The 25,145-nt window shown below is 33.7% G+C and overlaps 1 protein-coding gene across 2 annotated transcripts in view; it reads right to left on the bottom strand.

Annotated features, from left to right (window-relative positions):
• Positions 1-396: 396 nt before the first annotated feature.
• The window catches only part of LOC142235206 (uncharacterized), an 83,302-nt gene continuing 58,553 nt past the window's right edge, over positions 397-25,145 (bottom strand). Inside the window, exons 3-6 of one of the 2 annotated variants that reach the window (XM_075306463.1) lie at positions 24,948-25,098; positions 24,266-24,891; positions 10,553-10,758; positions 397-850 (exon numbers count right to left, since the gene is read on the bottom strand). In XM_075306463.1, the coding sequence (XP_075162578.1) occupies positions 617-850; positions 10,553-10,758; positions 24,266-24,891; positions 24,948-25,098 (1,217 nt within the window). In that variant the 3' untranslated portion in view covers positions 397-616. The remainder of the gene's footprint in view (positions 851-10,552; positions 10,759-24,265; positions 24,892-24,947; positions 25,099-25,145) is intronic. The other variant, XM_075306464.1, reaches the window with a different exon arrangement.

Raw genomic sequence — 25,145 nt, 5'->3', positions numbered from 1 at the left:
AGACCGACTAAGGAGGTGATTTTGAGTCGATCGATATATATTTTATGGGATCTAGCTAGTTCTTGATAAAATAAAAGAAATTCTATAAAAAATTTCATTGGAATAAAAAATTCCATTGAGTTTTACAATCGCAATCAATTAAGTTTAGGCCAATAAATTTCGTAATTGAGAGAAATAATTTCTCCGGTTTGGAAATGTATTGTATCTCCATTCTCTGAAGGAATTTTGATGACACGGCCAAGACCATCTCTAAATATATATATTTTTATCTTTATTTTCATTGTTCAAATGCATGCATATATATTAACAAATAAAATTTAATAAATAAATAAATAATTAATAAATAGGTAATATTCTTAAATAGAAAGTTTACAATAAGAAACGCCGTAGAACAAGTTATGTCCTGTCCTTTAAATACTTATTATTGGCATAAAATTTCACTCCAAAACTAAAAATTTATTTTGTATATATACAATATATACTTAACTTATATCCTAGAATATTTTAACAGTTTTCGATTTTAGTCCAAATTTGAATTTTTTAAACAAAATTAATTGGCTTCTTAGCAACACATAAAAGGTTATTACTATTAATCGGAGTTCCCTCTTTCATCCGGCTACTTCCCTTGCCACTGATTACGATAGGCTAGATATTGGGCATCGTACGCCTGTTGATCCTGATGCAATTCAGGTCTTGGATGATAACTGTCGGTGGTTGAATCATACTCGTCTGGTGAATCCGTTTGCAAAGACCTCTTCCAATAGCTACCACCACCTCCGCCAGATTCGCTCCAATCGTCACCATGATCCTCATAGTGGTGCTGATGATGTGCATGTTCAACATAGACAACCTGTTGTTAGAAAGATTTATTCTTTGAAATGAAATCACCCAAAGGAAATACCACAGATACCAGGTGTATATAACAAAACAAAAACATGGACATATATAACATTGTCGTGGGTTAGGAGGATAAGGGCCAGTGCCATTGTCCTTCCACTTGTTTAGGATGTGGTGTGGAAATAAATAGAGTTTGTAATTTGGTGTATTGGTTGGAATAGAGGTGTGTTTGAGCAGTATTGTGTTGTGTATTAAAAAAGTAATCAAGAAGACATGTATACAATTATGTGACAAAGGATTTCTATAAACCATTTAGTGTAAAAAAAAAAATATTTTACAAAAGTTAATTAACGCAGTTGGCACAATAAGTTTAATATTTCTGAATATTAAATACTCACTCAAAATGAGTGGCTTTAGTCAATTTAACTTAATGTTAGTTCGTGGGAATTATTTTAGTTAAAATTTAGGAAAAATATTAATTAATAATTTTGGCATTTAAAATTATATATATATATATATATATATATATATATATATATATATATATATATATATATATATATATATATATATATATATATATAAATAAAATTTTGACGAAATTTTAGAAACTACAACGAAATTAGAAATAAAATTTTTACAAAACTGTTATAATTATATATATATTGTCAAAATTTTCTATAGAAATAGAAAATTTGTAAAAATTTTATATCTATAGAACAGTTTGTCTAAATTTTATTTCTATAGTAAATTTTGTCAAAATTTTATTTCTATACACAATTTTGTAAAAATACAATTATTTTTCGAGCTTTATGGACAGATATAGATTAAGGAACATGGTTAATAGAGCCATTGAAAAGAAAACGCCAGATACCAATCTATACACGCCTGGACTGTACATGTTTCGGTTCGGGCGAATGAACCTTTCCTAATTGTATAATTAGATATAATGCATTTGGACGTCAATTGCCTGTTTCGGTATCAGGCTAACATGTAATATAATTTTGTAAAAATTTTATTTCTAATTTCGTTGTAGTTTCTAAAATTTCGTCAAAATTTTATTTCTATAGAAAATTTTGTCATAATTTTATGCCTTTAGAAAATTACGTCAAAATTTTGTCAAAATTTTATTTCTATAGAACATTTGCCAAAATTTTATTTCAATAGAACATTTTGTCAAAATTTTATTTCTATAGGATATTTTGTCAAAATTTTGTGAAAAATTTTTTTCTATATAAAATTTTGTCAAAATTTTATTTCTATAGAAAACTAGCAAAGCCGGCGGACGAAGTTCAACTCGAAAACGAGCGTAACTAGAAAATTCTGTAACAATTTTATTTCTATAGAAAATAGGGGGCTATAACTCCCTATGTAATACATTCGAAAATCGTAAAAAGGTTTTCAAATCCTGGAGGGGGCTAAGCCCTCCCCCCAGAGGCCATTGCTTCACTTCTTAAGGTTTGATCCGAATTCAGTGTTTTAGATGTGAATTAAAAAATTTTGTGATATTTTTTAATAATGCTTTTGATCTATTTGAAACAAGAAAAAAATATTTTTCCCATTAAAGATGTGAAAAAGCGAGTTATAAATTATAAAAAATCGAGTGAATAGAACTTCTTTGGGAAGACATTTTTGGAAGTGCTTTTAAATTTGTGGCTTTAGAAGAACTTCCAATTTATTTTTTTTTTTTTGCTGGGAAGTTAAATTTAATGTTTCTACAACTGGGAGACTAGATCGGATTGTGGAGGAATCATATACATTTCGTCTAAGCGTGTTAAAGAATGACCGATGAAATAGTGTCTATAATATGATTTGAAATCTGTAGATTTTTACCCCTATTACTCGAATGAGTACAAGTCCTTTACATCCCTCAAGAAGTTAAGTCGGAGTATATGTTGGTTCTATATCAAACACTTATCGATATAAACAAAATTTAGCTCCTCCTTTTGGACTTAAAATATTATATTTCCAATTTTAGGCAAATTGGATAAAAAGTTTCGTTATCTAGAAGCCCAAGAAGTCAAATAGAGAGATCGGTGTATACGAGGGATATACCAAATCGTCGGTATCTTGCAGCGCAAAAAGTCTCCCATATTTGGCACCCCTATTTGTGGACTAAAATACTTCTAGATTTCTATACATAAAGGGTGATTCTTTTGAGGTTAGGATTTTCATGCATTAGTATTTGACAGATCATGTGGGATTTCAGACATGGTGTCAAAGAGAAAGATGCTCAGTATGCTTTGACATTTCATCATGAATAGACTTACGATCCGCCACAACGTCGAATTTTCAGTGAATGGGCCCTAGAAAAGTTGGCAGAAAATCCGCTTTTTTATCGACAAATTTTGTTCAGCGATGAGGCTCATTTCTGGTTGAATGGCTACGTAAATAAGCAAAATTGCCGCATTTGGAGTGAAGAGCAACCAGAAGCCGTTCAAGAACTGCCCATGCATCCCGAAAAATGCACTGTTTGGTGTGGTTTGTACGCTGGTGGAATCATTGGACCGTATTTTTTCAAAGATGCTGTTGGACGCAACGTTACGGTGAATGGCGATCGCTATCGTTCGATGCTAACAAACTTTTTGTTGCCAAAAATGGAAGAACTGAACTTGGTTGACATGTGGTTTCAACAAGATGGCGCTACATGCCACACAGCTCGCGATTCTATGGCCATTTTGAGGGAAAACTTCGGAGAACAATTCATCTCAAGAAATGGACCGGTAAGTTGGCCACCAAGATCATGCGATTTGACGCCTTTAGACTATTTTTTGTGGGGCTACGTCAAGTCTAAAGTCTACAGAAATAAGCCAGCAACTATTCCAGCTTTGGAAGACAACATTTCCGAAGAAATTCGGGCTATTCCGGCCGAAATGCTCGAAAAAGTTGCCCAAAATTGGACTTTCCGAATGGACCACCTAAGACGCAGCCGCGGTCAACATTTAAATGAAATTATCTTCAAAAAGTAAATGTCATGGACCAATCTAACGTTTCAAATAAAGAACCGATGAGATTTTGCAAATTTTATGCGTTTTTTTTTTTAAAAAAAAGTTATCAAGCTCTTAACAAATCACCCTTTAAAATACAAGCAAATCGGATAAAAATTGCGGTGTCTAGAAGCCCAAGAAAAGGAATCGGTAAATCGATCTATATGAGGACTATACCAAAATAAGGACCTATGCACACTATATTCGATACAGGTCTTAGTGAACCTAAAACATCTCAAGTTTTTCAATTTCAGACAAATTGCATGAAATCTCCAGTATCTAAAAGTCCAAGAATCCTTATGACCAGATATTATTACTATTAGACTTGAATATCTTTAGTACATGGTGCGATGTAAATCTCATGAAACTAAGTATACTTAATAGCCCATTCACATTAGGCTCGAAAGCTAGTTAAAGTGGATTTTGGTAGTGTATTGTGTATGAGGTATAAGTGCAAACATCGTGTCGTGTTATAATTGTATACGTTTTAATACGGCGTATTATAGAATTTATTCAAATAAAATAAAATCGGCTCAGAAACAGTTATACAAACATTTCTACACTTCAATCCATAAAACTCAAATATGACTGAATTCTCTCTCTCTTCTCAACGAGCGCTGACCCTTTTTATCATACTGTGCCATTTTAAAGCTATTTCTTTTAGACTATAATATTTCTTTGGCCTATAATTGCGTTAAGATTACGCTGCGATTGTTGCCTTAACAAAAAATCGAATTTACGCGCTCAATAGTATAAATCTCATTACGCGCTCAATAGTATAAATCTCAATCGGACATTTTTACAGCCTGAGAATATTTAGAGATTTTTTTTGTTGTAGATTAAGCGGTTAATCAAGGAGCTTTGTTCAATGATACTGAGATAAAATCGATGGAATGTAACATATAGAGCAGATATATGTGGACATCAAGTACCAAACTGATGGGATGAAATATGGGGAACGCTTTATGTGGGGCCATATATATGGTCCCTCCATATATATGGCTAATAACTAGTAACGTTAAGGTTTAAACCATAAAGTTTCGTGCGGAAGTTAGCGTGGTTTCAATAGTCGGACGGACAGACAAAGCTATTCAGAATGTCACTACAACGAAGTGTACGTAGATATAATTTATGGAGTCTGAGAGCAATAAAACAAATGTTACTAACGGAACGACAAAAAATCCTATCGTAGAGGGTATTTACATGATAATGATAAATTTATAATATTTTATATTGTTCAACAAAGAGCCACTTTTTGTAAATAAATGTACCACCTTTTATTGCGACTGATCCTTTTTGTGCAAATTTTTAGAAGTGCTTATTTGGGGGACAACAAAATGAAGAGTAAAACAAGTAAGGAGTAAACACCCAGAAATAGACGAGATAGACTATGGTGTCTTTGGCAATATTGCTCAGGGTCGGCCCCTGAGTCGGTCTAGCCATATCCGTCAGTCTGTGCACACATTTTTGTGATCAAAGTCTAAGTCGCAATTTTAGTCCAATCGACTTCAAATTCGGCTCAAATATGTGTTTTGGGTCAGAATAGAACCCTATTGATTTTGGAAGAAATCGGTTGAGATTTAGATATAACTCCCATATATATCTTTCGCCCAATATGAAGTCATATGACTACAGAGGTCATACACGCAAAAAAATAATTCTTTCCTCCCAAACGAAATTTTAGACAAACAAAGTACGTTTCTCATTTGCTTTTCCCTGTAAGGAAGTGTATTTGGAAGAAAAGTATATTCTTTTTGTGATAAACGTTTATTCTTTTCCAGGATGTAAAAACAATTTCATAAAGAAAACTCACAAAAAAAACACATTGTTTTCTTGCTAATTGCATTTTCCCTCACATCTTTCTCACATCCACGAGGTTTTTTAGTTCTTAACACCTTTTCCTGTAATACCAACAATGTTGAAGAAATTATACGATTTTATAAATTTTAAAAATTTTGTTTACCTTTCGCCTGGACGGAGAATCGAACCGCGGACCATGCACTTTGTAAGCCAACACACTAACCACTGAGCTATGTACCTGTTATGGTCATCAATAGATAAATATCCATATAAGTTATATTTATATAGCATAGCTTGCGGCGCCCACGAACCGAATAAACAAAGTTTATTTAACAGAAACAAACATTTAGTTTGGCACCGTGGTGCAGTGGTTGCTACGTCCGACTTGCATGCCAAGGGTCGTGGGTTCGATCCCTGCTTCGACCAAAGTTTTTTTGTTTTTTTTTTACATATATTTCAGATGTGTTCGGAATATTCCGAAAAAATGTTCAACATTACATTGTAGTATATTAAATTTTGAACTGTAAAATGTGTCGTACTAAAGACCGAAAGTCAGAAAAGAACAGTGTTTGATATAAACGAAATGGACTGTGTTGTTGTTTCAAAAATAACTATTTTTTTATTAAAAAAATAAAAATTTTGTAACAAACGTATTTTTTGGTGATAAAAGTTTAAAATTTTCGAAGCAATTCAAAAAACTCTAACAAAAGAAAAACGTTTTCGGTACACGTTTTCCAAACGTTTTATTTCTGAACCGATTGGTTAAATCGGTTCAGTTTGAGATATAACTCCCACATATATGACCCCTGAAGACGGAGGTTTACTCCGATTAATGTGAAATGTTGCACAGAAAGTAGAATTAACATTCTTACTATACTTGCCAAATTTGGTTGAAATAGGCTAAAATTTAGATGTAACTCCCATATATATCTTTCGCCCTTTTTAGACTCGTATGACCACCGGAAGTTAATTTCATACCGATTAACTTGATTTTTTTGCACAGAGTGTACAGGTAACATTTTAGCAATGTAGCAATGTACCAAATGTGGTCAAAATCGGCTAAAATTTAGGTAAATATCCAATATATACGTTCCGCCAATTTGAACAAATATGGCCCATATACCCACATTTTCCTTGTAAAATCGTCATTGCAAAAAACAAAAACTTGTAAAAATTAATAAAATTTGCCTATTCCTCTAATATTTATCGACCGATAAATCGTAAAGATACTTTTGCGAAATTGAATAAAAAAGGCTTTAGATTTCAATATTTCCCATATTTTATACCCTTCACCACTACTGTGGTACAGGGTATTATAAGTGTGTGCATTTGTATTTAACGCCCAGAAGGAGTAGTCACAGAACCACATTTTAGTATACCGATCGGCTTAGAATTAAATTATGGCTTAACAATGTCCATCTGTCTGCTGATGTATTTTTGTATGTAAAGTTCAGCTCGCAGTTTAAGTCTGATCGTCCTCAAATTTGTCTTTGGGTCTTATTTAGGCTCAAATACGATCCCTATTGATTTTGAGAAAAAAAAATCGGCTCAGATTTAGATACTGCTGCCGTATATATTTGTAACCGATCTGGTCATAACTGAAGTATTTATTACCCGATCTTCTTCTTCTTCTTTGTGAGTCTCGTAAATTTTGCAGAATATCAGTCAAATCGGTTCAGATCCTGATATAGCTCTCATATATAGCTTTCGCCCTATTTACACTCCTATGGCCCCAGAGGCCACAGTTCTACTTCGAGTTACGTGAAGATGTGGACAGGGAGTATAATTAACATTATATGCGTACCGAATTTTGTTGAGATCGGTTCAGATTTAGATATAGGTCCCATACAGAGATTTCGCGCGATTTACACTCCTATGGCCGCAGAGGTCAAGATTTCACTTCAATTTACTTGAAGTTTTGCACAGAGAGTAGGACTAACATTCTTGCGACACATGACAAATTTGGTCCAAATCGGTTCAGACTTAGATATAACCCCCATATATAAATTTTGCACTGAGAGTTCAATTAAACTTTTAGCAATGTGTGCCAAATTTTAACAAAATCGGATCAGAAATAGACAAAACACTATCACATATGGCAAAAATACACACATTTCCCTTGTAAAATCGCTACTTCAAATTTGAAAACTCGCAAAAAAGATTCCTATGTTACACACAAAAAAAAAAATTTTCTGGTTCAATCACGAAATTAATTGATCCAATTAATTTTTTAATTGAAATGTCTTCAATCACAGAAATGATAGTATCAATTAAAAAATTAATTGAAGGTCAATTAAAAAATTAATTGATACTATTAATTTTTGTGATTGATTTTTGTTCCAATTAAAAAATTTGTTGAATCAATTAAATTTTTAATTGAATATTTTTTAAAACTCAATTAAAATTTTAATTGTACTTATAATCTAATTCGTGTGTATCGACCGATAAATCATAAATGCATATTTGCAAAATTTTATGCAATTTGAATATTTCCAATGACCGTCCCGGTCATTACCGAATTTAAATTGTGAGTCTAAAGATTTTGTCCAAATCGGTTCATACACAGAAAAAAAGTCCGTTGTAAAATTGATGCTAAAATTAACTAATGTTTATTTTTATTTTGTAAAAAAATTTTCCCCAGTCCAACGATTTTTTCTTTATTCCAAGAATGTCTCAAAAATTTTATGAACTTTTCGAGAAAGATGAATTTCGTAAATGGTTATAAAAAAACTTAAAGATGTTAAGATGGTATACAAATTTTGGTATAATATAGTCGGCTCAGCTCGACTTTAGACTTTCCTTACTTGTTATACCCTAAACCACATAGTGGTCAGGGTATAATAACTTTGATCTGCCAAAAAATGTGCCTACCAGAAATATTGATTGTAGACCTCATAAAATATATACCGATCGACTCAGAATCACCTCCTGGTGTACGTCCGTCCGTCCGTCCATGTATTTGTTGTTCGCAGGATTCCGGTCGCAATTATTAACCGATTCTGATGAAATTCGGTATATGGCGTTTTTCTGGACCAAGGAGAACGCTATTGAATTTGGGAAAAATCGGATCAAATTTAGATATAGCTCCCATGTATATGTATCGCCCGATTTCGATAAATGGTGTCATATTGCGTTCATTTACAAACCGATCGGCGTCAAATTTGCCACAAAGTAATCTGATTGACCACCCTTTAAGTGTGCAAAATTTCATGGTAATCGGTCCAAATTTAGATAAAGCTCCCATATATATGTATCGCCCGATTTTCCCAAATGTGGCCGTAAGTTCCTTATTTATCAATCGATCTTACTCAATAGTTGGCCAAATCTAATTTGCTATAGTTCTTACTATATGCCCTCGATTTTCCCAAATTTGGCCATAATACTCTAATTTATTAATTTTCACTGTTTCCCTTTATATTTTATCAAAATGTTTAGCTGATAGCCTTTGTAGCTAATGCTATTTCTTTTTTCTTTATACTTGCCTTATATTTATATAAGCTAAGTTAAATTTAATAAATAAATAAATAAATAACCAATGCTATTCAAGTTTCAAATTTTTATGTATTATCCGATCATATTGCCCGATTTTCACGAATTTACATTTATTACCCACATTAATTGAGCTATTTCCTCTTTTTTTAATAATGAACTCAATATTAGTTATGTACTAACTCTGTAGGCGCAAAATCAACTATAGCTACAAGTATATATAAAATCAGACATTTCTGCTCAGATTGTGACAAAAATCCCAATAAAAATATACCCCTTAATGTTCTTATATATGGAAATGCGGTTTATCTCTCAAACCGGGACAGGAGTTTTATACGGCAAAAGGAAAGGGAAAGGTAGCAGATATTTTCAAGCACATAAAAATGTCAAAGTTCGCAAAGAAATATCTGGTTTGGCAAGCCATCTGTACCTGTGGTTTGAAAAGCAGCATTTTCATAGCTTCCGGGACTGTCAACCAAGAAATTTACGTGAAAGAGTGTTTGAATAAACGTCTGCTGCCTTTCCTGAAGAAACACGGTTGTTCCGTACTGTTTTGGCCGGATTTGGCATCTTGCCATTACGGTAAAAAGGCCATGGAGTGGTACGCCGCCAACAACGTGCAGGTGGTTCCCAAGGACAAGAAGCCTCCCAACACGCCATAGCTCCGCCCAATTGAGAAATACTGGGCTATTGTCAAGCGGAACCTAAAGAAGACCAAAAAAACTGCTAAGGACGAGCAGCAGTTCAAGGCAAACTGGCTTTCTGCGGCGAAGAAGATGGACAAGGTGGCCCGGCAATTCGGATTTGGAAAAGCGAAAGCCTAACTGAATATTTTTCCTGAATTTTATACTAATTGAACTTGAAAAAGAAATTTAATTTGATTTTTTAAATAAACGATTTCACCGATTTACACGCGTTTTCCCTTGACCAAATTTTGACCGTATCACCCTTTATATATTGCCACAAAAGAACTCCATGTGAAGCAAAAATTAAATCTGTGCCTAGAAGAACATGTTTGGATATACATTAAAAGTAATGACTTGGGAAAACCTCCAATCATTTTTGGGACCCCTCGGAAATGTCACCAACAAGAGGAGAAAATTTGGTATTCCCTGAAAACTGAGATTTAATCTCTATATGTGAAGGTAAAAATACAACATCTCAAAATTTCATTATGATTTTGTTAAAGAGATTGAAAAAAAAAAACATTTAATTAATTATCATATACAATTTTCTGAAAAATATACAACCACTATACAAAAGATGCATCTTTCGATTCTTCCAGGTTTATAATAAATTAAAAAGGGGCAGCGAAGCGGCCCTGTTATCACTAAAACCACAAGTTTTAATTTGGTGAAAAAAAACAACAAGAGGGTGAGTAGTACCAACCCATAACTCAAAACAATAAAAATTATAGCTTAGAGCTAAAACATTCATACCTTTTGTGGTAATCCACCACGTTTTACATCAATCCAGAATCTGGCAATGTTTATCAGCAAACCGATTAAGGCAATGGCAAAGAATTTTATTTGTAAATGAGCACCTAAAATTTTCAAGAGAAGCTCAATTTTTGCCTTCAGAAAAGAGCCCAACAGGATGAGTTTTTGAATAGCCTTCTTCTTCTTCTTCTTTTTGCCACGAGTCACTGCAGGGTATAAATTCATCAAAATAAATTAAATATAAAAAAAATTGTTCGGATCTTAACAAATAAATACAAAAACAAAGCAAAAAAAAACTGGGAGGTTGGTGTTTGTTAGTAAGAGTGCCATTTAGGTGCAGTAGACAGTTAAAAAGCAATATAAATAAAAATAACGTTAAATACATAAATTTATACATAAAGCAAACAATAACATAACAACAAAGCTCTATTCCAAGCAAAAAAAAAAATACCAAAATAGAAATGCGTTAAGGAATTAATTAATTAATTTTAGCAATACTGTATCAGGCCATGAGAAGTGTGTGATATATGTGGCCAAGAGTTTTCATTCAACCTATGTCGCTATATTGAAAGGTCATGTCCATATATAAAAAATTATTAAAAATGAAAGTAAATTTTTCACGGTTGTAGGTGTTGCAATTTCAAAATTAAAAATTCCAAAAATGCAGCATTTTTCCGAATTACTTTCTATATATCAAAATTCAAAGGATCGGCTACACATAATATTTTCTCAACAATAAATTGCAGATATGTCAGGTACAATTTGATGTTTGTATTGGTCCAAGAGGTCGAATTAAGAGATTGGTCCATAAAGAGGTTGTATCGAAACATGTATCGATATAAACTATATTTGGCATAGCTCCTTCTATCTAGGATCTAAGAATTTAAATTTTTAAGAAAATAGGATAAACAAAGCTTTGAAGAATATAGGAATGTGAAAATAATTTAATAATTTTTTTCCTTTGCGGTGCGGTATTTATTTGAAGAATCGTTGCATAAAAATGTTTGAAATTATATTGGAGGCACAATTTTAAAAGCACTTCCAGAAAATACACTCCCTATGATGTTCTTTATTTTAACTTCCCAGGATGTTCTTTTAATTCAATGTTTTATAACTTGGTTTTTATCATACTTTTAATGGGTAACTTTAACTTTTTTGTTTCAAATAGCTTAAAAACAGATTAAGAATTCATAAAATGATACAAATCATTTAAATTTTGTCGAAAAAAAATGCTAAATTCAATCTGAAAAAAATATGGATTTTTGAAAATATTTGAGGTCAAGCGTTAGAATCCATTAAAAATTATAAAAAATATAAAAATTATTTATTTGACAAAATATCACAGAATATTTTAATTTACATCCAAAACATTGAATTTGGATCACACCTAAAGAAGAAGGGAGCCACCGTGGTGCAATGGTTAGCATGCCCGCCGTGCATACATAAGGTCGTGGGTTCGATTCCTGCTTCGACCGAACACCAAAAAGTTTTTCAGCGGTGGATTATCCCACCTCAGTAATGCTGGTGACATTTCTGAGGGTTTCAAAGCTTCTCTAAGTGGTTTCACTGCAATGTGGAACGCCGTTCGGACTCGCCTATAAAAAGGAGGTCCCTTGTCATTGTGCTTAACATGGAATAGGGCAGCACTCAGTGATAAGAGAGAAGTTCACCAATGTGGCATCAACATGGACTGAATAGTCTAAGTGAGCCTGATACATCGGGTTGCCACCTAACCTAACCTAACACCTAAAGAAATTCAGTGCAACGGCTGTTGAAATGGAGGACTTCCGTCCTATGACAAGCCCATGTTAAATTCATCGCTTCTGCGTCAATTTTGCACTACTTCCAGATCCAAAAAGATCATTTTCATTACTTTTTTTGGCGACGCTTTTTTTGCTGGGAATATAATATGCTTGAGTAGTTCAAGTTCCAAAAATTTTGTATTTTTCCATCAAAACTCAATAATTAACATACATACATTGAAAAAATATTGTCATGAGGCCAAAGATTTCATGTCCTTCAAATACAAATGCGTTTTTTACTTAACAGTGAAGAGGCATTTCTTTGATATAAATTTATTTTTCCTTGTCCAAAAGACGATAAACATTTCGATAAAGACGTTTTGTCTTTGGGTATATTAAAATGAAAGAAAATTCTGTTTGACTAAGGTCAGCTTGACTTTAATAATTGTGAAAAATAATTTAAAATTAATGAAATTGTCTTTAAATTTGACTTAATTGTCTTTAAATTTACATCTTGACAACAAGGCAAAAAAGCGTTTAAAAATAGAAAATGCTTTTCAACACTTTATTTTAAAGATGATTTTTACTTGAAACATAGCATAATTTCTACTTGAAGTCGAAACTGAATTTGAAAACTTAAGTTGTCGCTAACACGTTTTTAAAGAACCTTAATAGCACATGTAAAACAAAACTGACAAAAATAAATTAAAATTTTTTACCTAGACTCAAGCACGCAAAACTTAAATTTAAAAGTGATTTCTGTCTTAAAAGTATCCTTACTTCAATTCTCTGCATCTTGGCTCGGAATCAATATCAAAAACATTAGTATAAAGACCAAATCTTTGAAACCACATATGCTTGGTTTTTTTCAGTGTAATAATAAAATATATTTATGATCTCTAAGACCCAACCATATCTGTTTTGTCGACCAAATATAAAAATTTTTGTCATTACCCAGCAAAAAAGCGTCGCCAAAAAAGTAGTGAAAATGTTCTTTTTGGGTCCGCAGAAGCGATGAATTTAATATAGACTTGTCCAGTGTATCATTCTAGCTTTTGTCCCCAAATTATGATATTTTCGTCCCAAAAAATCCCCAATTTAAATTTAAATTTTGCACAGAAATCTCCAATACATTTTTGACAATTTTTTTTGAAAAAAAGCAAAAGGCTCTGCTGTAGACACTCTGTAATAATTTAAAAATACAATTTTACCAAATCCAGAAAGCTGCAATAAGATCAAGACTTCGAATTACAACACCAAAAGACTGGTGATCATCTTCCAAATGCTGGAAAAATGAAAATGGGAGTTCGGTCACCTTGTATTTATGAACGAAAATTTCTTCTATATATTCAAATAGTAAAATGGGATGGTAGACACGTTGCCGAAGTTGGTAGAATTCTACCAGAAATGGTAAATTTTTTATTGTTTTGTAGATTGGTAGAAATAAATTTCAGACAAAATTTTCTTTATAGAAATAAAATATTGACAAAATGTTCTATATAGGAATAAAATTTTGACAAAATTCTCTATAGAAATAAAATGTTGACAAAAATTTATATAGAAATAAAATTTTGACAAAATTTTATATAGAATTAAAATTTTGACAAAATTTTCTATAGAAATAAAATTTTAACAAAATGTTCTATAGAAATAAAATTTTAACAAAATTTTATATAGAAATAAAATTTTGACAAAATTTTCCATAGAAATAAAAACTTAATAAAATATTCTATAGGAATAAAATTTTGGCAAATTTGTCTATACGAATAGAATTTTGACAAAATTTCCTATAGAAGTAAAATTTTGTTAAAAAGGATTAAACCGATTTCTCGAAAAAAATCCCCACAAATATCCCCAAATCTGTGGAAATTCCCCACCAAATCCCCAAGTCCACAAGTCAGAATGTTCGTCCCCATTCACGAAAAGATATCCCCAATTTGGGGGAAAATACCCAATACTGGCAACACTGGACTTGTCATAGGACAGATGTCCACCATGTCAACAGCCGTTGCACTGAATTTGCATCACTTCTTACGGTGTGATCCGAATTCAGTGTTTCGGATGTGAATTAAAAAATGTCATATTTGCCAAATAAATACTTTTTATAATTTTTTATGATTTTTAATGCATTCTAACGCTTGCCTGAAACGTTTGACCTAAATTTTTTTTGAAAATTTGCAATATTTCTTGAATGTTTTTTTTTCGTAAAAATTTAAATAATTTCCAGTTCATCATAACATAACATATTAGCCTTGTGTTGATTTATTCATCCAAAAAAACACATGCGAAAAGAATCCCGAACAGCTTCTGTGCAAACACACCCAGGGAAGGAATATGATCACCTCAAACATATTTCAAGAGCAAAATGTTATATTTGAACGGGGAACATGCAATATGTTTTTCGCAATAATGTTATTTTCTCGAAAAAATATATCTGATTTGGGCAACCTTGTATATGTTCGCTGAGAAAAGAACATTTTCCATGCTCACCGTCCAAAAATAACATTTTGCTCTTGAAACATGTTTGAGGTGATCATATTCCTTCTCTGGCTGCAAGATTGATAAATACAGAAAATTGTTCAATTATCAAGGAAAGCGAAAATAACTGAGCGAACAACCTGATACAATGTGCTTAGTTAACTAAACTGACATGGTGAACGGAAAGGAACGATAGATGTGAACTAATTCAGCTCGCTCATTTCAGTGAACCGTTCAATTGAACTTGTTCGTTCGCGAACTACCCAACTTATTGGACGGCGCATTTTCGATGAAGTTGTGTTAGAAGGGTTGTGTCAACTTTGGAATATTGCTGACAAAGCCATTCTTTAACAATTTTCATCGGAAACAAAAACCAGTATAAGAGGTACTTATAACATCATAGCATAATATATTTGTCAATTATTCTAACTTTCACAATTATTATACCCTCCATCATAGGATGGGGGTATATTAACTTTGTCATTCCGTTTGTAACACATCGGAATATTGCTCTAAGACCCCATAAAGTATATATATTCTGGGTCGTGGTGAAATTCTGAGTCGATCTAAGCATGTCCGTCCGTCCGTCCGTCCGTCTGTTGAAATCACGCTAACTTCCGAACGAAACAAGCTATCGACTTGAAACTTGGCACAAGTAGTTGTTATCGATGTAGCCTCAAAGAGAAGAAGATTTCATCCGATCCGGCTGAAATTTGGTACATGATGTTGGTATATGTCTCTAACAACCATGCAAAAATTGGTCCATATCAGTCCTTAATTATATATAGCCCCCATATAAACCGATCTCTAGATTTGGCTTGCGGAGCCTCAAAGAGAAGCAAATTTCATCCGATCCGGCTGAAATTCGGTACATGATGTTGGTATATGGTCTCTAACAACCATGCAAAAATTGGTCCACATCGGTCCATAATTATATATAGCCCCCATATAAACCGATCTCTAGATTTGGCTTGCGCAGCCTCAAAGAGAAGCAAATTGCATCCGATCCGGCTGAAATTTGGTACATGGTGTAGGTATATGGTCTCTAACAACCGTGCAAAAATTAGTCCACATCGGTCCATAATTATATAAAGCGCCCATATAAACCGATCCCCAGATTTGGGTTCCGGAGCCTCAAAGAGAAGCAAATTTCATCCGATCCGGTTGTAATTTGGAACATGGTGTTAGTATATGATCTTTAACAAGCGTGCCAGAATTGGTCCATCTCGGTCCATAATTATATATAGCCCCCATATAAAACGTTCTCCAGATTTGACCTCCGGAGCCTCTTGGAGGAGCAAAATTCATCCGATCCGGTTCAAATTAGGAACGTGGTGTTAGTATATGGTCGCTAACAACCATACCAAAATTGGTCCAATCACACAAAAATTGGTCCATATCGGTTCATAATCATGGTTGCCACTATAGCCAAAAATAGTCTACCAAAATTTTATTTCTATAGAAAATTTTGTCAAAATTTTATTTCTATAGAAAATTTTGTCAAAATTTTATTTCTAGAGAAAATTTTGTTAAAATTTTATTCGGTTCATAATAAAATTTTCATCATTGTCAAAATTTTATTTCTATAGAAAATTTTGTTTAAATTGTATACGGTTCATAATCATGGTTGCCACTTGAGCCAAAAATAATCTACCAAGATTTTATTTCTATAGAAAATTTTGTGAAAATTTTATTTCTATATAAAATTTTGTGAAAATTTTATTTCTATATAAAATTTTGTTAAAATTTTATTGCTGTAGAAAATTTTGTCAAAATGTTATGTCTACTTTGTCAAACTGAATTATATACGTATTGGATCGATCTTTTTTTATTTAATATATACCACGTATGGACTTACATACAATTTAGAAGATGGTGTTAGGAGGTTTTAAGATACCTTGCCATCGGCAAGCGTTACCGCAACTTAAGTAATTCGATTGTGGATGGCAGTGTTAAGAAGAAGTTTCTACGCAATCCATGATGGAGGGTACATAAGCTTCGGCCTGGCCGAACTTACGGCCGTATATACTTGTTTTTTTTAATGAATTTGCACAGTAGTTTTGTTAGAATTTCGAGTAATATGCAAAGAGAATAATTGAGTTTAGTTTTTATTACTTTTATATATGCACATCAGCTCAATATTATAAATGCACGCTACTGTATATAAAAGATAATATTTAGCTATTATCTTTTTGGCGACACTGCTGTAAACATCTGACGCACGTTTCGTGTTTTGTTTCATTGCCAAACATCTTCAGTTTGGTCTATAAATAAACCACGAATAGTCTTACTAACGAAAACCGCTTGGAAATGTTTGAAATTCATTATCAAAATTAAGTTTATTATCAAAGTGCTCTGTTAAGAAAGTTCATATCGTATTTTGTACTTAATCCTAGGATAGGTGATAAGCTTTCGATCACTAAGCGCTCAATGTCATATTTGGTCTAGCCAGACCAAGTAGTCTATCCTGACAAATGTCATTCCTGACATTTTGTAGGGGGTTTCTGAAAAAAAAAAACTAAAACATTTCAAAAATCGCATGGCAACACTGCTGCGAATGACTGTGTTTATGTCTGAACTACATTTGAACTGGTTTGTAGTACAGCATTTGGTCACAATAGTAGCGGTAAACGGCTAGGGCAAACATGGTTTATGACTTTGCTTAATAATGAGCCTATACCACAACCATATAGAAGCTTTCAAGCAAAGACACTAATCTGAGATATATTTGAATACAATAATAGTTTGTAGATTGAAAGCGTCATCAATTCAAGCATGTTTACATCCACATACACGGTTATAAAATATGTATTGCTGCAAATAAATCCCAATACCAAATAAAATAAAAGAAGATAAAATACACTATAAACTGTTGCCGTAAGCAAAAAGATTTCATGTCCTTAGAATACCAAGGCCCTTGATTTGTACACTGAAAAAAAAAAAAAAAAAAAAAAAATATATATATATATATATATATATATATATATATATATATATATATATATATATATATATATATATATATATATATATATATATATATATATATATATATATATATATATATATATATATATATATATATATATATATATATATATATATATATATATATATATATATATATATATATATAATAATTTTCACATAACATAATTTTCACAATAGTAATAGAAAATTTCTTTTTTAAAACACTAATCTTTTTGAAATTTGCGTCCCCTCGTCGAAGTCGTATGTCTTCGAAGTAAGGCAAATTGTTTTTAACCCTACCGAATAAAGCACAATATTAAAAATTTTAATTTTTCTTTTTTTTTATTTGAACTAAAGAATGTGGAAAAAAATTTTAATTTTGAGAGCCTACCTCACTTATTCAATATGAGTTTTTTCTGAAAACTTCCCTCTTACGAAAATAAGCGATATTTATGCCATGATATCTGTGAAGTGTGGGACAAATACAAAAAAGAATCCGAAAAAATATCGGCTACAGTTTTTGTATGAATGTCCATTTATCAAAGACGTACAGTTGAAAAAGGTCTCATGCTTGCATATTTTCGGCGACTGTTAAAGAAGTCTATAAAAATGAATTTTAGTGCCTACCAATTGCAATGCATCAATAGCGTTTGTAGATTAAAACCTCTTATTTAAAATGGTGTCGTTTTCGAATATCATCTGCAGTGAACACTACTAGTCAAAGGGTTAAAGTAAACCTTTATGATTTAAGGGAAAAAATATTTAAATTATCTGAGATATTGAATTGTTGCATTAAAGATAAAACCACTTCTAATATACCCTAAAACTTAATTTGAGGAATTTGCATCTTTGATTTAATGTTTTGTAAGAAAACGGCTTTACATTTAAATTTCTAATAATTGGGATTTTTAAAGTGAAATTTATTTGCAAATGAACGCTTTGTTAAGATATCGCACAAAGAGATTATAAATATATGATAAATGAGATGTGTATTCTAATTTTAATTTTATAGAATAAAATATGTCTTCGTTTTAAAGAATGAATACCAAACAATGATAGGTAAAGTTTTGTACCCAAGTAAACTCTTTTTTAAGTGTAACATAGAAGGCGCATTTCTCTGGTGCTAAGATTTATTACTTGACCAAATTTTGATAAACCTTTCAAGGGATGCCTTTTGTCTTTAGTAGAAGTGTGCACGTGAGTAAGATTTTACTCACTCTCACGCACACCCACAACGGAAAAATCTTACTCATGCACACACACACGATATTGTTTGGTAGGACGCACGCACACTCACGAAAAGAAAATTTGTACTCACGAACGAAATGTCGTGACTCACGAAAAATACCGTGAGTCACGAAAACTTGTATGACTAATTTACCTTAAAGACGTGTTTGAAAACATGAGCATGATTAAAATCGAGAGCGTTATTAAGCTCATAACATCCCAGGTGTCACTAAAATTGTAAGTGAATTCATCTCTTAAGCGTTTTATGTCCGTGGGCGGGATTTTGTTCGTGAGCGTATTTGTCCGAATTTCGTTACTCACGCACACTCACTCATTATTTTCGTGACTCACGCTCACGCACGACTTTTGGTTTGATAATCACGCTCACGCCGTTGCCATCAGCGTGACTCTCGCGTGAGTCACGACAATTTCGTGTCACATGCACACCTCTAGTATTTAGATCTAGCTACATCGACTTAAAAATAGATAACTGGATATAAAATTAAATCGCAGGACAAGGACAGCTTGGTTTTAATAAATCTCAAATTGTTTTTCAATGTTAGTGAGATCGCCTTCAAATTCGATCATTTTTCATATTTTGATTATATGTACACCTAACAATCGTTTGAAAATTGTAAATGTCTTTCAAGGCCTTATTTTAAATACTCTGTTTACTTGAAAATGGCATCATTTATATTTGAAAAAGATTTTCAAAGTGAACTTTTAAATGCCAAAAATATAACCAATTTACACATTATTGTGGACAATTTTTTTTTAATAAATATTTTTTATTTAAAAGAAAGTCATCATATTTTCATTAAATTTAGGACACAAACTTTTAAAATTTGCATGCTTCCGTTGTAGTTTTATGTCTTTGATGGAAGTCAAAGAAGGCCGAATCTTAAATGTCCACCATCATGAATCAAAGATAATGGTGGTACTCATATATAGAATATCCGGTGGATTTGATAAAATATACTACCTCAAAAAGATCGGTTGAAATTGTACGCTTCCCGAAGTTCAAGTTTCTACATATAGAGACTATATCAGATTCTAAACTTATAAGAAACACTTTACTTTGAGTTTTACAGGAATATTAAACATCTAGTGAAAAAATCCGAGAAAATAACAACATTCCTATGATTTGAAATCTTAATTCTGGCAATTGTACCCCCATTACTCGAATGAACACGAGAAGCAAAATTGGAAATTTCTTCTTAACGATATAAACTAAACTTCTTACCCAATATAAATCTAATTTGGCATATCCCCTTTTGGATCTAAAATATTTCTATTTTTCTAATTAAATTAAAAATATGGGGGCTTTCACAAAACGATATACACCTATTTACGGATCGACCATATGTCTAGATTTTCAGATCCATGCAAATCTGATACAAATTGCAAAGTGTCACATCTCAAAATGCCAAATCGAGCTATGGACCAATACACCCCATATTGGGAACATCTCTTTGTGGGCTTAAAGAAACTCTAGATTTCTAATTTCCAATTGCGTTATTTAGAAGCCCAAGAAGTCAAATCGGGAGAACGGATAGGTGCTATGTCAAAACATAAAGGGTGATGCGCTTAAAATTTGGTTAAGGGGAAACGCGTGTAAATCGGTGAAATCGTTTATTTAAAAAATCAAATTAAATTTCTTTTTCAAGTTCAATTAGTATAAAATTCAGGAAAAATATTCAGTTAGGCTTTCGCTTTTCCAAATCCGAATTGCCGGGCCTCACGCTTGACACCTGCCATCAGATTTTGTACAGCCACCTTGTCCACCTTCTTCGCCGCAGAAAGCCAGTTTGCCTTGAACTGCTGCTCGTCCTTAGCAGTTTTTTTGGTCTTCTTTAGGTTCCGCTTGGCAATAGCCCAGTATTTCTCAATTGGGCGGAGCTCTGGCGTGTTGGGAGGGTTCTTGTCCTTGGGAACCACCTGCACGTTGTTGGCGGCGTACCACTCCATGGCCTTTTTACCGTAATGGCAAGATGCCAAATCCGGCCAAAACAGTACGGAACAACCGTGTTTCTTCAGGAAAGGCAGCAGACGTTTATTCAAACACTCTTTCACGTAAATTTCTTGGCTGACAGTCCCGGAAACTATGAAAATGCTGCTTTTCAAACCACAGGTACAGATGGCTTGCCAAACCAGATATTTCTTTGCGAACTTTGACAGTTTTGAAAATAAATGTACCTTTCCCCTTCCTTTTGCCGTATAAAACTCCTGTCCCGGAAGCTGCTTGTAGTCGGCTTTGACGTAGGTTTCGTCGTCCATTACCACGCAGTCAAACTTCGTCAGCATCGTCGTGTACAGCTTCCGGGATCGCGCTTGGGCCATCGTATTTTGTTTATCATCGCGATTTGGAGTCACTACCTTCTTGTAAGTCGATAGTCCGGCTCGTTTTTTGGCTCGATGCACGGTTGTAGACGATACACCCAGCTTATTTGCGGCATCTCGGAGAGAGAGGTTAGGGTTTCGCTTGAAACTACCGGCAACTCTCTTTGTCGTCTCAGCGGCTTCCGGTTTTCGATTTCCCCCGATCCAGACTTCCTGGCTGTCGACAAACGTTCCCCAAACACTTTAATTACATTTGTAACGGTTGATTAGGCAACTTTTAGCGATTTTGCCAGCTTTGCGTGCGAGTAGCTCGGATTTTCGCGATGCGCGAGCAAAATTTTGATACGCTGCTCTTCTTGCTTGGACGGCATTTTGACAACTGAAGAGTGAATTCCAAAATCAAAATAGGAGCAACATTCTACACACACACACCTTCAAAATGAGAGGTGTTCAGGTTTTTTAAATGCAAAATTGAAAGAAATACGTCAAGTTTATATTGACCAAATTTTGACCGTATCACCCTTTATACCGATTCGGAATATCTTTAGTGGACCAAAATTTTCCAATTTCATGCAAAGCACATAAAAATTGCGGCTCAAGAAATCAAATCGAGATATCGTTCTATATAGGGGCTATACCAAAACATGGACCGATGTGGACCATATTCGAAACATCTTTTTGTGGGTTTAAAATACTTCTAAGTTTCCAATTTCCTATTGCTGTATATTAAAACCAAGAAGTCAAATCAGGAGGTTTTTGTGTGTGGTTACACCAAGATATGCACCGATACACACCATATTCGGAACATCTATTTGTGGATTCAATTAGATTTCCAATTTCAGGCAAATCGGATAAATATTGCAAGCCATGGACCGATAAACACCATATTCGGAATATACACGCACATAAAAAACATGTTTGGAATGGATGCGGCATCCATTTAATACTTATCTAAACCATGTATTTTGTCTTTGCAATAATCATTTATATGGTTCTCAAATGCCGCAATCATGTTCTATTATTTAAATGATAGAATTTGAGACCATTACATGGTCAGGAAAATCATGTACCTGACCATTCAATTTTTCGACTTTTTTGAAGCGAAACAAGTATATACGGCCGTATGTTCGGCCAGGCCGAATCTTATGTATCCTCCACCATGGATTGCGTAGAAACTTCTACGAAAGACTGTCATCCACAAATTTCAACTCACTCGGATGAAATTTGCTCCTCCAAGAGGCTCCAAAACCAAATCTCGGGATCGGTTTATATGGGGGCTATAAATGATTATGGACTGATATGGACCACTTTTGGCATGGTTGTTAAATATCATATACTACCACCACGTACCAAATTTCAACCAGATCGGATGAATTTTGCTTCTCCAAAAAGCACCGGAGGTCAAATCTAGCGATCGGTTTATATGGGAGCTATATATAATTATGGACTGATACGAACCAATTCCTGCATGGTTGTTGGATACCATATACTAACATCACGTACCAAATTTCAACCGAATGGGGAGAATTTTGCTCTTCCGGAGGTCAAATCTGGGGACCGGAGGTCAAATCTGGGGATCGGTTTATATGGGGCCTATATAATTATGGACCGATATCGACCAATTTTTGCATGGGTGCTTGAGGCCATATATTAACATCACGTACCAAATTTCAACTGAATCAGATGAATTTTGATCTTCCAAGAGGCTTCGGAGGTCAAATCTGGTGATCGGTTTATATGGGGGCTATATATAATTATGGACTGATATGGATCAATTTTTGCATGGTTGTTAGAAACCATATACTGACACCACGTACCAAATTTCAACTGGATGGGATGAATTTTGCTCCTCAAAGAGGCTCCGGAGGTCAAATCTGGGGATCGGTTTATATGGGGGCTATATATAATTATGGACCGATGTGGACCAATTTTTGCATTGTTAGAGACCATATACTAGCACCATGTACCAAATTTCAATCGGATCAGATGAAATTTCGTTCTCTTAGAGGACTCGCAAGCCAAATTTGGGGGTCCGTTTATATGGGGGCTATACGTAAAAGTGGACCGATATGGCCCATTTGCAATACCATCCGACCTTACATCAATAACAACTACTTGTGCCAAGTTTCAAGTCGATAACTTGTTTGGTTCGGAAGTTAGCGTGATTTCAACAGACGGACGGACATGCACAGATCGACTCAGAATTTCACCACGACCCAGAATATATATACTTTATGGGGTCTTAGATCAATATTTCGATGTGTTACAAACGGAACGACAAAGTTAATATACCCCTCATCCTATGGTGGAGGGTATAAAAAGTATTTTTATAGGTTTGGTATAGACATGTCTAGAACCATTACATGGCCATAAAGACCATGTACATTTTTTTCGTGACCATTTAATTTTTTAACAAACCATGGAAAGGTGTAGCCTACCCTCGAACTTGACATGCGTGCAGGCCATATATAGCCTATGTGCAAAATTTCAGGACGATAACGCCATTATTATAGGTTGTAGCGTGATTAGAACAGACACACAGACGTCCAGACGGACATGGTTATATCGAATTTCTCCCTGATCAATAACTTATGTAGTGGGATTAATTGTAACACAACGAAATCGATATTTCGATGTCTTACAAGCGGAATGAGAAACTTATTATACCACTCTCACCATTCAATGGTGGTGGGTATAATAAAGAGGATATCTCTAGAGATTTCCAAGAGTGTGTCATTACAACTTCAATCTTTGGTATAGAAATAACAGACTATAAACATCCACTAAATTATCTCCACTAAATTATCTAAAATTATGTAAATTTTATCTAAATTCTGCCAACCACCAGTAGGAACAACTAATAAAGCAAAGGTAAGGTAAAGGTAAAATAAAGCACACAAAATTTACAATAGCAGGGTGTAAGGAAACGGTGCACAAAAGTTATTCAAACACACACCTCCATTACTTCTACCATATTTCATTGGATGTTTCTTGCGTTTTCCTCCTCCATCCAGCACATCCACATCGGCCAGAGCATCCAAAAGACCCAAAGACAGATGATCTGAGGATGGTTCTTGTTCGACCACGACCGTGGTGATGTCGTCATTGTGGCCCTTCTTGCGTTTACGTCTTTTCTGTTTTGATGGCTTTACCTTGGTAAATGCAGGCTTTACTTTATGGCCACCGCCAAGATCATTTCCAGTTTGTGCTAATTGGTGTTCTAGCGGTTGAACAATTAAAAGATTTGCCGCTTGTGAAGCAACCTCGCCCTTTTTATTTTTTCGTCGCTTGTTACCATCACCAGGCTTTTTTAATTGACCGATGGTTTCTCCATCGCCATTTCCGTTCGCAGAGTCTTGTGATTCAATGTCTATGAATTCATTAGCTCCGGATATGTTGTCATTGGGAATATGCGTATTTTTTAGATCACCCATATTGTCATCACTTACATCATCATTTCGATCGGAATCATCATCGTCCCCATATTCATCGTCAGCATTATTATCAACACTGGCTTGATCATTTTGCATGCCTTCGTAATTTTGGAAGTCTTGTACGTAATCATACTCTCGACCCAGGAATCTACAATGCAAAATGAAAATGAATGTAAATTTACAAAAAGAAAGTTAGATACATACCCGTCCATAGTCTCCGCAAGATATTCCTTCATGTAATTTGTACCAATTTCGATTTTCTTTAAAATTGTTGAAGGTTTTTCCTTTGTTACCATTTGGGAGGCACTATATCCACGTTTTTCTAAAGTTGAATTTAGTTGTATGTCCGCTTCCACTGCAATTAAAACAAAGCAATTATGGTCAGTAAAATTTTCGATGTCA

This window comes from Haematobia irritans, chromosome 4 (assembly GCF_050003625.1).
Source record: "Haematobia irritans isolate KBUSLIRL chromosome 4, ASM5000362v1, whole genome shotgun sequence".
In the NCBI taxonomy this organism is placed as follows: Eukaryota; Metazoa; Arthropoda; class Insecta; order Diptera; family Muscidae; genus Haematobia; species Haematobia irritans.
This window is presented reverse-complemented; position numbering and strand designations above follow the sequence as displayed.